At 40.7% G+C, this 15714-nt stretch overlaps 1 protein-coding gene across 1 annotated transcript; it reads right to left on the bottom strand.

Moving 5' to 3' along the window:
- Positions 1 to 217: 217 nt before the first annotated feature.
- On the bottom strand, positions 218 to 13827 carry FLVCR1 (FLVCR choline and heme transporter 1). Its single transcript, XM_071739613.1, has 10 exons — positions 13052 to 13827; positions 10486 to 10630; positions 9837 to 9977; positions 9477 to 9544; positions 9123 to 9226; positions 7868 to 7978; positions 6734 to 6839; positions 6406 to 6517; positions 5677 to 5744; positions 218 to 4399 (listed from the first exon to the last, which is right to left on the bottom strand). Exons 1-10 carry the CDS (start codon positions 13694 to 13696, stop codon positions 4337 to 4339), a joined length of 1563 nt encoding a protein of 520 aa, XP_071595714.1. The 5' UTR covers positions 13697 to 13827; the 3' UTR covers positions 218 to 4336.
- Between the last annotated feature and the right edge of the window lie 1887 nt (positions 13828 to 15714).

Genomic DNA, 15714 nt, shown 5'->3' with positions numbered 1-15714 from the left:
CCTGAGAAAATTCCTCTGTAAGCCAATACTTTTGTGTTGAATATATTTATATAGCCTCCATACAAGCACTCTGCATGTGTGCATTCATGTTTATTAATGGTACAGTGCATCGTTAATGTAGGAAATTTTTGTGAATAAACAGCAGCTTCTAAGAAAAAAAAATAAATCATTTTTAGACCATCAGCTGTCAAAAATGGGAATGCTGGCTCCAACACAGTTGCATGTAACACACTTTATTAGTAACGTATGACCGTAAAGGAATGATGCCACCCACATATACACATACATACAATATTGCAATCAGAAAATATTCATAAAGAATTTTTAATTTTCTCTTGAAACAAAGCATGGGACAATAAAAAACTCAACATATTATAGAAAAAATATTTGCTAACTTTATGGGAAGAACAAAGATGCAAACATTAAATAACACGGGTCTTAGATGGAAAAACATTTCTCTCAGGAATTTTTGCTTAATTCATTCCAGTTCATGCATTAACATTACTTCTCCCCCTTCAGACTTCATACTGAATGGTGGTGGTAGAGAAATAACAGATAAAATAACTTAGCTTGTGGTCAATGAATCATTAGTAGTTATTAGCACATTTAAGGAGCCACATACAAGTATTGAAATACAGCAACCAAAAAGGTCACACACATCCATACAGGAAAACTCTTGAGTTCACAGAATGGAAAATGAATGTAATAAATGCTTACAGCTCACCCCAACTTCACTTAAGTCAAAGACACACAAGATTGTCCAAAGATTTCTCAAAAAGCATTTTTTTTGTTAGGCAGTGTGGGCTGGCAGCTCTAATTACACACATCAATTACAGTGATTGTCTCTGAAACAAAAGACTGTCTTGAACAAAAGAGATGACCAAGAGGATGAAGTTAGGAAAGCCCTACTGACCTAAAATTATTTGTATTATTCTTTCCACTTCTTCCCTTTTTTGGGAACAGCATTCAGCAGCAGGAAGAGATGTTGAAGACAAGCATTCATCTACAAAATAAATGCTCTGAATGGCCAACTGCAGCACTTCCAGGCTGTGCCTTAACATGTCTGATGTTTTTAAACCCAGCCAAGAGAAATGAGGGTTTTAAGGCCAGGTTAGGTATCCTAAATAAAAATAGGTCAATGTTCTTTAGGTCTCTCCCATTGAAGTTAGCAAAGTTTAACATGGTCTGGAGGAAACAAAGATATTTTAAAGGCTGGACTCTGAATCTTGTAGCTGAAAGTTAGCAATTAAATGCCCTGTTAGGTCCCCAGGAACTTGGGGGGAGCCCCTGTGCTCACACTCATCATTACATGACTTCTCTTGCATCCTCTAGAGTTCTTCTGAGGCACTTAAAAGCAAAGCATATTGAAAAGCAAAAGCTGATGCATGGGATTAGGATGTTTCTCCTCACTTGCTTTCCTACTCCATCCTCTCAGAGTTGACATGTAATTCCATTCATTAAACGATGACCTCTTCAAGCAGTTATGATCTTTTGCCCCCACTTCTAACTGAAACTCAAGACTGAGTCAGAAACCCTATTTCCAGTTCCAGATGGATGTTTGATTGGGTGGATGTGTTTGTTTAAAAGCAAAAAAAAAAAAAAAAAACAACTAACTAACAAACAAGAAAGCCTCAACAACCTCAAATTTATTTCTGCTATGAATTAGAGCCTCAGTTTCTTGACACACAGATAGTAAAGATTATTGCATAAAATACTGGTTTATTCTTTATTTGCTCCTTATTTTGCTCCCGAGCCTTTTATTTCAATACTTTATAGCTGCCTGGAAATAGCTCGCCTGTTTTCAACTTTCAAACTCCTTTTAGAGGGGGAGTATTAAATCCATCGTGTAATTAAGCCTTCATTATTAAGAATATTTTCTTTTCAGGGACCTAGCAGGGTTTCCAGGATGACAAAACCTTATTTGGGTCTTTTCAGAGGGTAGTCAAGTAATTTGGCAGAACATAAAAACCATAAAAAAATATTTTTTCAATCATCAGCTAAACATAACTAGACAAACTGGAAACTAGTAGTGAGTAAAGGAATTTTAAAAAATATTTTTAACAGTAAGAAACAAAAAAATAAAAATCAATCTTCAAATTTGAACAGTGTATACTGGACATTTCAGAAAGTATTTTAGATACTACCAAAGACTTTCTGTTGGATATTTGACAACAATTCCCTCAAACTGCAAAGAAATCTCCTTGTTAAGATTTTGCAACAGCAGAAGTATAAAGCAGCCATGGGCCATGAACATGAATGTTTACTGACTCTGTACCTTGCAAAGGAATGTATATATTTCATTCTTTTTGTAAAGGAAAAAAACACCCCCACACACATCAACATGCAGGAACTTTTACTTTGCTCACTCAGGCTGAAAATGTGTAGATCCCTTGATGGGGCAGCTTACATCACAGCAAGCCACTAGATGTAAAGAACTGACATTACAAAAGCATCTCTACTTCTACCTACATACTCCTGCCTGCTGTCTGACTAACTATGAGTTACTTTTACTATATTCAGCTACCTCACCAGAGGACTCTTCTCATAGAGCTGTCTCTCCAGAAGCAGCAAGGAATCCCCATTTTCTCTCTAGCATTGGGCATGGCAGAGAGACATGGGCCTTTCTTGGAAAGGCAAGTGTTCCAAGCATGCCCAGCTAATTCTGGTATGCATATTGCCCTTCCATCTTCCCCTATCTGAAGCATTTATCATAGAAAATGTTAGATTAAGACCATCTAGTTTGGAGGCTAAGTTTAGGAAGCTAAGCTTAAAGGATCCTTTTTATATCAAAGGATTCTCGAAATCTACACTGAAACTGGAAAAAGAAAAGCATTTAATGATATTTATCATACTGAAACACTATCTTTGTTAAAAAGCTCCCCATACCCAACTGAAACAATTCAAGCAGGATTCCACCTTCTTGATAGCACTACTGATCTGTGGGGGCTCAAAGAGACGGCATCATTTACCTGCAAGCTCAATTTAAAGGCTGCTAAAGCTTAAATGTTTGCATAAGGTCTGCTAACTCAGGTCTGACTTCTTCAATAACAGCAGCCTCAGTATTACTGTACTGCTATCAATTCTCTAGGTGGTAGAGAGAGCATAAGGTAGAGAAGAATACTTTCAGAAGCACTGCAGTGAGAAATTCACAACCCAAATTCATATAAATGTAATAACACAATGTGAATGTTAAAGTTTGCTCCTTTTGTAGCCAAGATGTATGATATGAACAACAAATATTTCATCAGAATGAGAATCACTCTCCCTTTCAGTGATTCTTACAGCTTTTAACAAACTGCAAAAGACATATTTCAAGTTATGCAAGCACAAAAATTTCACGAGACAGATTATACATTTCATAATGCAGATAAATAAATGCAAAAAAGGACTAAACACATTTTCTGATACACCAAATATTCAGAGGAGATTTAACACAAAAAAAAGAATTTCTTCAGCAGCTCTGATTAAACTCAAGATGAGGCAAAGATCTTTACAAAGTAAAGGCACCAGCTCTTTGTAAACACATACTCTTCTCACTTTAACTGAGAAAGTACACAAAATATTCCAAGGAGGTAACCTGCATGGTAGCCTTCAATTGCCTATAAATACTTCACAGTAGAGGTATCAAAGGCCCATCTCCTCCTTTTTACTGCATTTAACAAATGCTTTTCCTTCACTTTATTTAATGGGAAACTCTTTAAACCTCCCTGGAAATGTTACAACAAATCTGTAAGATAGTGTTTTTTCTTATTTACCTTCTGATGGCCACCCAGAAGTTCAAAGGCAAAAGACAGGTCAGATGCCAGTGTTAAACACACACATTTGCAGTCATCTCTTGTTTTCAGTATTGTGCTACAGAGAGTTTCCCAGAAGGAACAGTTGGCTTATATTAAAAAAATGTATTTAAAAAAAAGAAAAGGAAGTTGTGAACACCCTCCAGCTGTGCAGCTACCCGTTCTCTGACTTCTCAAATGCACTAGAAAAGACTGAACAAGAAAAGATCAGTTACTTGTGATCATGCTCACTGTACCTCAGGATTCCAGATTATTTTCAAGTATGCATCCTGTACGTACATGTCTCCTAGCATGGAGAGTATTCACACACTTCTTTACTAATGAAACCTCAGAATTTTAAAACAGTTAAAATAAATATTCCATAAAAAGGTGAATTGTTTGGGTCTTGGGCAAAATTAACTGAGCATCTTCAAAGTTTCCACTGTACAACTATTACCAAACACATTTTACTACTCATATACACAAACCCAGTGTTTAAAACTATACAATATTGTTCAGTATCCAACCAAACTTGTGCATTTCTAAGTCACCTTCTTTCAGCTTTATAAAGCCGACTGAATTTTTAATGCAGTATTTTCAGGTTCTACAGGACTGTCAACTGGTACCTGGAGAGGGGAAAAAGAAACAGGAATTAAGCTATTAGTCAACAGAAACTATTCCCAACTCAGTATTCTTGGGTAATTATTAGGTTAGACTCCAGCAACATAGGTAGTTAATTAGCCAAATTAGGCTTTTATAGAAAGCCTTGTTTCCCCTTTTTTCCCTAATGGGAAAACACACAAAAAACACACAAAACTGAGTGTCTTAGTGTAACTCTAAAGTATATATTTACTGCATAGATATTAATCATGTGGAGATTAACTTTCAGATTTTTTCTGCATTGCATTTAAACACAGCAGAATCTTGATGATCAAGGTTTGGCAGTACAACAGTACCCTACTAACACAGACAGCTATCAATTATTGATGTTAGTTTGTTAGATTGTGGCTAACATAAATGAAGTTGTGCAACAATCTGAGCTAATTAACAAGGTGATAACAGGAAAGAAACAAGTCATGAACCACCACCTATAGTCAGCGTATGCACATGCAAAATATCCCTGACCCAAGCTGGGATAACCCCCTGGGATGCCACTCTGCACACACAGCTGCACAGGTATTAGATTCAAGTTAACTCATAAAGCACCAGCTTGGAAGTCTCTGAACCTTATGCAGACACTAATTGTGCACCTGGTCACAGATGATCAAAACCTACTATATATGCAAGACACCTACACACAAAAAAAAAAAAGTGCACCAGAACACCTCTCAATATCTGTCTCCAAAAAGCAGCTTCATGTTCTTGATCCAAAAATCCATCAGCACTGACTAGTTTCCAGTGACAGCCTTCTTTCTACTAGTAACTGGGATAATTTGGAAAAGCTGCTGAATCATGGCCTCTAGACCTCCTGAACTGCAGAAAGTGCAATGCTAACTCTTCATTTAGTTGAAAGGGTGCTCAGCAGATGAACAGACAGCAGCCCAGTATAGAAACAGCAACATGACTTCTGTTTATCAGACACTGACTTCACTTAAAAGGACTATAGGTATTTTAAATGAAATACGTAGTCTAACACAGCCTCCTAACCCAACACACAAAAAGGCTGCACAATTTACAATGCTACCTGTAAATACAAAAAAGCAATATTCAAGCAATAAAATCAGTTATTAATATCAGCCATTTAAAATTCAGGAAAATCTGCAAGCAGAAGACCTTTTAGTTTTTTTCATGGGAGCTAAGTCGTAAGTCTTTGTTAACTCTTTTGCAGTTAACATTATTGTGCCAACAGAAGCCAAGTATTGAAGCATGGTAATACAATCATGGTAAAAGAGCCACTACTTACAGATTTAGCATCCAAATTCATTATCCCTGAATTCACATTGTGTCTTCGCAAATCTGATTTTATTAAGGCTGAAACAAACAAAGAGAAAGCTGGCTCACAACTTTGCAGTGACATTCATTTCAAGGGAAATGTTTATACAGTGCAATCACAAGGAAGCTGCTTTCAGCACCTATTCAAAATAGCTGTATTCACTCTTCATTTGAGCTTACTGACAATTTGAACTTGCTCCTCACAAAGAACATGCAGAAAATGACAATAAAATCTTTTAAACTGAGTACTTGAAGCAAAGCTTGATGGTTTTAGCACTTTCAGCATATTTGTAAGTACCAACATGTAAGTCACTGGTACACTTAAAAAATACATCAGCACTTTCTTGCAAGTAGAAAACTGCAAAGTGTCTCCTTTTATGCATTTGTTTAAATTTAGTATCCTGCTCTGGAAACAGACATCTGCCTCAAATTCAAGAAATGGGTGACATGGCTGTCTGTACATGAGCAATATCATTCTTAAAACAAAGGCTGTGCACACAGTGAGTATTTAAAGTAAAAAACAAAGAAAAATCAAACAAATCCTGAACTCACAATTTGTGTCAGCCCAGCCAGGAAGCCACATATTTAAATTCTAGATGCCTGAGACATCTAAAAACTACCCAGAAATTCACTGTCTCAAAAAAAGCTTCCACATTTTTACATTATAGAGAAATCATTACTTACATTTCTGATTAATTACCTGTTAATATAATGCCCACAAAAATCCAAGCACAAAGAAAGAGGTTTCCCGCACGAGCACTATAGTCTGTTGTGAGTTTTCCTTGAACAAGCGTAAAGACAATTCCAAATATCTGTAAATGAACAAGTCACTTCATCAGGATCACATAAAAAAAGCGTCAACACTTCACTTTGCAAAGTTTCAGGATACATCATGTATAAAACAAACTTTTAAAAAAAATAAGCAACACAACACAGACTTAGCACTGAACTCAATGAAAGCCTTCATAGACTTAAGTAGAGTGGCCATCCTGAGCAGTAATTCACTTAAAGAAATAAAATTATATAACCTGTGCTGATGCATTAAGGAGACCTGAGGAAGTGCCTTCAGACTCTGGGTATGTAATTTCCACAGCAAATTCAAACCCAAGGGGAAGATAGCCAGTCATGAAGAACCTGTTGAACAGGAGAGTAAGAGGATGGTAAGTGTGGCCTTCATCTATTGGTACTACAGCTAAGAAAATCAAACCTGAACACAAGGCATTATGACATAGCTGGTATTCTGAACTGTCTGTTTTCAAGATCAAATATGATTCAATACTTGCTATGCCTGCTCAACAATTTTAGCCATACGTATTTTTTAGGACAAAGATGCGTTAACGTATTTGCTGTTTTTCCCATAACCACCTGAACTCCACTCCATGTCTATGAAACAGCCTTCTCTGACTAGTCCACTCCAACAGTGAAGCCAGTTACTTTCATACATGAACATCACAATTTGATCAGCCCAAACATCTGTGCTGGAAGGACAAAAAGAGACCATCGGGAGTGAGTGAGGTTGACACTGTAAAGTCTCCTAGAAGTTGCTGTGGAAGAAGCTGAGGGAACTGACAGGTAGCATAAGAGAGGGGCTTAAAGCAGTAGAGGTTGGTGGACTGGTTTTTCAGCTGAAACTGTCAAGAGATTTCTGGCTCTACCTTGACTGCCATGGCTGGGTACAGCACTATTCCCTCCGCACTTCCTGAGGCTTTTAGATTAGGAACTGACGAGAACTGGTCATGCTCTTCTGAGCAAATAAATGACCCAGCAAGTTGCTTGGACTATCAAAATATAGATTAATCAAAATGTACAGAAGCCAGTCTTCTTAGATCTGCTCAGTTAAACTTTAATCACTTATCCACTGATCAACAAAAAGAAACCATCTTCACTGCGGGCAGCCTTTTGAATTGGAAGTAAACAAACTGACCACATACAGACTTGTGTTAGGTCCATAAAAACATTAAATGAAATTCACTGAAAAGCTGGCTACTTCAGGTTTACTGTGAGGTAACAGAAGGTGAAACTCTAGAAAACTCCACCAGTGCTGTAGGCATAGGTTGAGAGCATGATGACAGAATATACAGTTGAATCACTTAGTACAAATAGGTAAACATTGCTTCTGAACAGAACTGCAGTAAGTCTTCTAATCCTCTTTAACTACTCACCCCAGTGCTCCTCCAGTCACAAACACTACTATAAGGTACCCAAGGTCCAGGGTGAAAGTAAATACCAGCATCCCAATGAAAGAGAGAATGTAAACAATCAAAGTAGTTTGCCTGCAACCCAACCAATAAGTAAAAAAAAAATTAACATTGTTAACATAAGGTCATAGCACATTGTTGAAGCATGGAAGAATAACAAGCATTATTTACTCTCTAGCAACTGCCATTCTACAGGTATAAAATTTGCTTCACATAATTCTGACTCAAACATACCATGCCATGAGAACGTATCCCTTCCTGAGCTCTATTGCCTTGGTTATATGGCTGCTTCACTCAGAGACTTACTCAGACTCTCAAGGAGTGGGCAATCACAGCAGAAACTATTCCCTTAAGACTATTTTAGTTCACTGCTACCTTGTACCTCTTGGTCACCCTGCAGTGCTGCCCATTACACAACACATGAGCAGCCAGATCAAACACTACCAGCAATAGAAGTCAGCGTAAGAGGCAAATCAAACAGATCACACTACAATGTTTTATTTATTTTAAATCTGGAATGAAGAATGCCATCCAAAATATTAAAGCACACATAACTTGTTTATAAGCTAAAACACATACAGAAACAAAGTCAGTCTGCACCATTAACATCCACTAGGTATCTAGAGCCCCTGCACATAATGGACTAAGGGTCACAGAGGAGAACCACAGCACCACAAGCAGTGCTCCAGGGCACTGCTCACTCCTTGAGGGGGCACCATACCATGGGTAATGAACCTGGGAGCTCCTACCCTAGAAGTGAGTTCTGCTCCCCAGTCATTCCCTGAATTAAAAGGGCCAAGAGTAGTAGGAAAAAACCAAATGGGAACCCATCAATGATCCATTTTACAAAAACAATGCACAGTAGGTTTTAAGCCTCTATACTTTCCTGGAAGAAGGAGCCCACTGGGCCACCTGACCACTGTTCATAGCACAAACAGGGCTTCCCTTGTTAGCTTTACACTCCTGAACAGGCAGAAGTAGATGGAAAACCCCTTCACACCTCTGCATTCTCTTCTCTCATTTCCTTTGGCTGAAAACTAGTAAGAGTCTCAAGCTTTTGCTGCAGCCTCAGAAGCCAGTCTCCATCGAGGCTGCTAAAAGAACAGGTATGAACTGCATTTTATCACCAGTTCACTTCAGCCCTTACATTTCAGTACTTTTCTAATGCAACTGCACCACTCTCCTACCCCTAGCCCCGTACATGCCTACCCACACTTACTTGTATGTTTTAGTGTAATCCAGCCACAAACCACAAATAATCGAACCCACCATTCCTGCCACCACCAGTGTCAAGCCAATTCTCCCAGCGTTCACTTCTTCTCCCTTTCAACAAATATTTATATGGTGCTCATTAATAACTTGCTTCCACTCAGAGTCAAGTTCAGACCTCTTGGCAGTCATAAGCACAAACACTCCTATCACTCCCATAGCTGTACAGTGCAACAAACTGTAGAGGGGTATAAAGGAAACCAAACATCTGAGCACACATAGCACCTACATAATAATAAATATCACCTCTGAAAATGTACAGTAAAAAAGAAAAAAAACTATCAAGAAGATCCAACAAACTTACCTTATAGTGAGTTACTATCATCTGGTTTAGTAATGTAGAGACAGAATAAAATGCCCCAGTCATAATACCTGCAGTAAGAAAATTTCAGTCATATCGGGTGTAGCCACACAAATATGCTACCCTAAAGAGTTAATAAATCAATATTTAAGACTTGCATCAGAGGCAAATCCTTTTATCTGCCAGGTAAAATCTTTTCACCAGACCTACTTTCCAACACCAAACTGCTGAGTAAGTAAAAGTTTGACACTTCCTCCTCTACCCCCATAAAAAAACACCACCACTACTAAAACTCCATGTGCTTTTGACACATACTTGTTCTGCAAACTGTTCTGAAGCACACAGTCAGACAGCATCACTTACCGTAACTGATCAGCAAAAGTACAAATGGAATATTCTTGAACAAGTTAATAATTGACTGCTTGTAGGAGTAATCCTCTGGAGGCAAAGTTTGCAGGACTGCTTGAGAGTGACTAGGAGGGTATTTAGGCTTCTCTTCAAACACTGGGAAAGAAGAAGAAACAATTTTGATTCATCTTTACCAAACTAATACTTTTTCTTTTTGAAATGTTTCATTTTGATGAATTTCAGAAGATCACCCTGTGGTTTTTAACACTTCTACAAAAAAAATTTTCTCACAGAACAATCAAGTCACAGTCACTTGGGTTACATCTGATTGTTACCAGCACCTGGTCAAAGACAGACTTCATCTGCAATGTAGCTAGACCTTTTTATCTGAATTCTAAGATTAACAGCAAGAATTAATTTTCTATCATAATGTCCTTGTAGCAATAAACCTACGTGACCTAAATATTCTGAGAGAGGTCACCCCAGGGAAGCACAACATACAGTAAACTGGCTGTTGCTTAACCCTGCTGCAACAGGCAGTTGCACACAGATATACTGGAGAAAATGTAACCTCAACTACTTTGAGCAAAGTCTGATGCTTTAAGTGAGATGTTAGAAACACTCCTTATGGTCACCGTTTAAGTTACAAGAATGGAGCACTTACCAACTCCTGTTAAGAAGAACAGAAGTGTGGACACTATTGCTGTTCCGTAGAACATGATGCTGATGTTATGTGCCATCAGATCAATATCATCAGGTGTATTTGGAACCAAAACAGGTGGCAACAGAAAGCCAATTGCAGTGCCAAGCTGTAAAGCAAAAAAAAGAAAAACAAAAATAATTTCCCTGTGAACATAAAAATTAAGAGAAGTGAAAAGCCCTACCATGTAGAATTCAGAAATTCAATCACATTAAATATTAATAAAACTCTGAAGGAAAAATGTTCCTTTACTATCACACTTCTGAGCCATTTGCTCATTTTGCTCATTTGTCAATGACATTTCACAATCAGGTCTTACAGGGCTCAGTTTTTAACCTTTTTATTTCTAAATTAAACTACAGTACTATACCTAGGGTACAGCACATTTAACAACTAAGCACTAAGGAAGCTTTTTTGCAGAAGAATCTTTCACGGGAAAACACTGTGCATGCACAGAAATTTGTATTAGTCACCATGCAACTGAAGACCTAGAGGTGACAGAAGAGACTCCAGCTATTCTTGTAGAAACACTTTTCTTCTCATCAAAATGCTCTACTAGATGTCACAATCCTGCCACTATAGTAACAAAGACTGACATACTAGGTTTACTGCAGAACAGATAGAGAAGAGAAAGAGAAAAGGAATATCCTTATTAAGAAACAACCCCAAAACTTACATTTGTGATTATTGTTAAGGAAATAAAGAAAAATCACAAAATAAAATAGTAGTGGGTTTGCATCTGGAGTAATTTCCAATGTCACACCTGATCTTGTATTAAAAACACAAAAAAAACCCAGGCCTGAAACTTTGAAATTTTGGGTATATGTATAAAACATTTTACAACAGCAAGGAACAACAGTCTTTGATTACTCTCCAGTTTATCTCTCTTGCTCCTCCAAGACTAAACTGCATTTTTACATATTAGAAAAATACATATATTCTTTAAAATAAACAAAAATAAAACAAAGCAAAACAAAAACTGAAAAAAAAGACATAGTAGCAAGTCCAACACTCAGAAAGTATCAAACTAAAAGTGTACCAACATGTTTACAAAGTGCCCTTTGTGGGTATGCCCAATGAGGGTTTTGCTACTTGCTTTTTTTTTTAGCTTTCACCTAACGAATTTGTCTCATCTTCATCCTTACAAACATGAACTGAGTACATAATTACTCATTTTCTGAAGGTATGTTTTTTCCCTCCCCAAATGTGAGCCAAGACAGTACCCCAAGAAACTCAAGTGGTACCATTTTTCACCTTTTACATTCAGAGAGGTTAAGGCCAGGACTGAGAGTGACTCTGGTGTGCCCAGTTTAGGATGCTAAATACATGTGGAAATCTGGCACTCCCAACAACCCTTGAAAGGTACATTGCACTCAAGAGATCATAGAAAGAAAAGGTTAATGCCCTCTAAATTGTTAATTTATTGCAGGCTATAATAGGTAAAGGGTGCGATCTGATTTTGTTAACTAAATCTCCCTCCTCTGCCTGCTCTCCCAACAACACACAAAGTCTTAATTCAAAAAGGGACAGCTGACTTGTCCACTGGAAGACTTCAATGAAAAAAAAAAAATTGTTTTAGAAAAGGATTGGAAAAATTGTAACAGACAGGTATACCAGGTATGAGCTGATGACCAACCCTATCTGTAAATATCTAACGCTTATATTACTGCTGTAAAAATCCAAAGTGCAGACATAAAAACATAAGACTCACAAGAGCAACAACAAAAACAAATCCCCCATTACCTTAATCAAACTGTACCTATGACCTCAGCCTGCACCAGCATTGTTGGAGGGAATCTTAATGTTTTACTGCCACAGAAAAGCAGGGACAGTGGCAAGGGGCAAGAACAAAGCTTTGGGAAATAAAAAACCAAAACATCAGCATCTTATCCTCACCTGTGCTTTCAGATATGACTGTTCCAGCTCTCTGAAATCAGTCAGAAACAGGGGAGCTTGAGGACATTTTGTGACTCAGTTATCAGCTCTCCACAGTGATTTGAACTACTGCAGCATTACAGAAAACTTCCTGAGTCATCAGGGCATCGACTATTGGCACCCACTGATTTGAGGCCACTATTCCAGAAAGCAGAAACTAATACATGCTGGCACTGGGGCTTGCTGTGAAAGTCCAGGTCCTTCACCCCTCTCCAGCTGGGGGTGGATTCCATCAGCAAATGATGCCAAATGCAAGGGACAAGATGCTAAACAGAAGGGGAAGAGAAAGTGGCACAGGACTATTTCTGAAAAGGAACTCAACTGATGCACTCGAGGCAGCTGACAGAAACGTGCAAGCTGCTACACCCTGCAGCACAGCAAGGGTCCTGGAAAAAAAAGGCTGACCACCGAGGCTGGAACGTAACAGCTCCTCCGTGTCGACCCTATCACTTTTCCTCTCTCCAATGCTGTCCTGTAACTATTTCTTGAAGAATGGCTCTTTCCATTTAAGCGACTTATTTCACACCAGCGCCAGTCCAAACACAAGGATGCTCCCTTCTCGAAAGCTCCCCTATCCCTCCCTTTTCGCCCCTACCTGGTTGCCCAACACGGCCACAGCGCAGGCGGTGGAGACCTCGGTGGGACCGAACCAGACGGAGGCGATGCGTGAGGGCAGCCCCAGGATGAAGACCTGGGCGACGGCGCAGACGGTCTGGGCGGCCAGAGTGATGGGGTAGCGGCCGGGGGCCAGGCTGGCACACTTGAGCCAGGCGCCCAGCCCGTTCAGACCGGCACCCAGGAGGGCGGTGAGGCGCAGGCCACGGGCGTCCAGCAGCCAGGTGGCGGGCAGGATCAGAGGTACGTAGGCCACCATGTAGACCATGGAGAGCCAGTCTATCTGCGTGAAGGAGACGCCGTAGAAGCCGGCGAAGACGTTGCTGAGGATGCTGTACTGGATCCACTGGAAAGCGTTCACCAGCGAGTAGCAGCTGAAGACGCCCAGCACCGCCAGACGCCGCCGCGACAGCCGCGTCTCGACCCGGCCGCCGCCCGCAGACAGCATGGCCTCGGCCTCGGCCGCCGCCCGCTCCCCGCCGCCCGCCGGGGCTTCCCGCCCGCCCTCCTCCGTCTCCTTGCCGGGCAGGAAGCCGTTGGAGCGCTGCTGGGGGGGCACGGCGACGGCCGCCGGCATCTCCCCGCTATCCCCCTCCGCCTCCTCCTCGCCGCCGTCTTCCACCATCTCGGCCGTCTCCCCACCCAACTTCCCTGCTTCAGAGGAGACGGGTACAGCCCGCTTGCTCCTCACAAGGTCACCCGACTCCTGCTGCGGTTCCGACTCCGGCTCCGGCTCCGACACCACGCCGACACCGCCGCCCCGCCCCGCCCCTGCAGCCCGGCGGGGCGGGGCGGAGCGGGAGGCGGCCCTGGGGAGCAGGGTGGGGAGGCACTGACAGTGGAGAGGGTGGTTTCAACGAATTGCTCCGGCTGAAAAAGACCGTATAGACCAGCCTTGGGTTTTTGGAGGGAGTTCGATGCCTGTATGTAACATATATACACATACACATACACATACGTATACGTATACGTATACATATACATATACATATACATATACATATACATATACATATACATATATATATACATATACAGAAGGTCCTGTGGGGGATGTAATGGTTGGAGGATGTCTTGGGCAAAGTAACTATGAAAAGTTTTTGATTTTTAGTGAAGCAAGGAAGGCAGTCTCCAGAACTGCCACCTTGGCTTTCAGGAGAACAGACTTTGATCTCTTCTGGACCATGGTTGAGAGAGTCCCTTGGGAGGAAGTTCTGGAGGATGTAGGAACCCAGAAGACTGTGGAAGGCTGGGCATATTTTATGGAGGTTTTCTCAGATGTGCAGGAGCTGACCATCCCCAAGTCACAGAAGACAAGACAACAGGGAAGGAGACCAGCCTGGAGGAACAGAGAGCTTTGGCTTGAACTTAGAAACAAAAAGAAAGTTTATGGTCTTTGGAAGAGAGGACAGGCAACTTAATGAGAATTACAAAGACAGAGTGAAGATGTGTAGAGAGAAAATTAGAAGGTCCGAGGCCCAACTGTAAGTAAACTTGGCCACTGTGGTGAAAAATGACAATAAATGTTTCTATAAATATATCAAAAAGAGGAGAGCCAGGGAGAATCTCTATCCTTCATTAGACACAGAGGGAAGCACAGTGACCAAGGATCAGGATCAGGAAAAGGATGAGGTACTTAATACTTCCTTTGCATCAGGGCTAGTTGTTCCCTGGGCACACAGTCCCTTAAGATAGAAGACAGAGATGGGGAACAGATTAGTCCCTATGTAATCCACGAGGAAATGTTTATGGACCTGCTTCTTAAGATAGACACTCATAAGTCACTGGGGACAGATGGTTTACACCTAAGAGAGTTGGCAGATATGGTTGCCAAGCCTCTCTCCGCCATCTTTTAGAAGTTCTAGCTAACCGGAGATGTCCCATTGGACTGGAGACTGGCAAATGTGACACCCATCTTCAAAAAAGGCCAGAAAGAGGATCCTAGTAACTGAAGACCTGTCAGTCTCACCTCGGTGCCAGGGAAGATCATGGAATGGGTAATCTCAAGAACCATTATAGAGCAGTTAGAGGTCAGCCAGACAATCAGGCCCAGTCAGCATGGGTTCAAGGAAGGCAGATCCTGCCTGACAAACCTGATCTCGTTCTATGACAAGGTGACCTGCTTAGTGGATGAGGGAAAGGGTGTTGATGTAGTGAACTTCAGTGAAGCCTTTGACACTGTCCCCCATAAACATCCTAATGGAAAAGTTGGCTGCCCATGGCTTGGATGGGCATACACTCTGCTTGGTTAAACACTGTCTAGATGGCCAGACCCAAAGAGTTGTGGTCAATGGAGATAAATCCAGTTGGCAGCCAGCCATGAGTGGTGTCCCCCAGGGCTCAGTGCTGGGGCTACTCCTGTTTAACATCTTTATAAATGACCTTGATGAGGGGATTGAAAGCAACCTCAGTAAGTTTGCAGATGACACCAAGTTGTGTGGTGTAGGTATAAAGGCAGCATGTATTGATAGCACAGAACAATTGATGGAGACAGGCTGGTTATCACTCAAACCATGGAGTGAACATAGCCCCGGGTATGCTAGATAAGCACGGGACTTTCTACAGACTCCCTTGCTTGCAAGATCTCCTGGAAAACAGATGAGTGGTGTAAAACAGAGGTTGTTATCTCCTTACCATGTAACT

The sequence above is a fragment of the Heliangelus exortis genome, chromosome 3 (genome assembly GCF_036169615.1).
Source record: "Heliangelus exortis chromosome 3, bHelExo1.hap1, whole genome shotgun sequence".
In the NCBI taxonomy this organism is placed as follows: domain Eukaryota; kingdom Metazoa; phylum Chordata; class Aves; order Apodiformes; family Trochilidae; genus Heliangelus; species Heliangelus exortis.
This window is presented reverse-complemented; position numbering and strand designations above follow the sequence as displayed.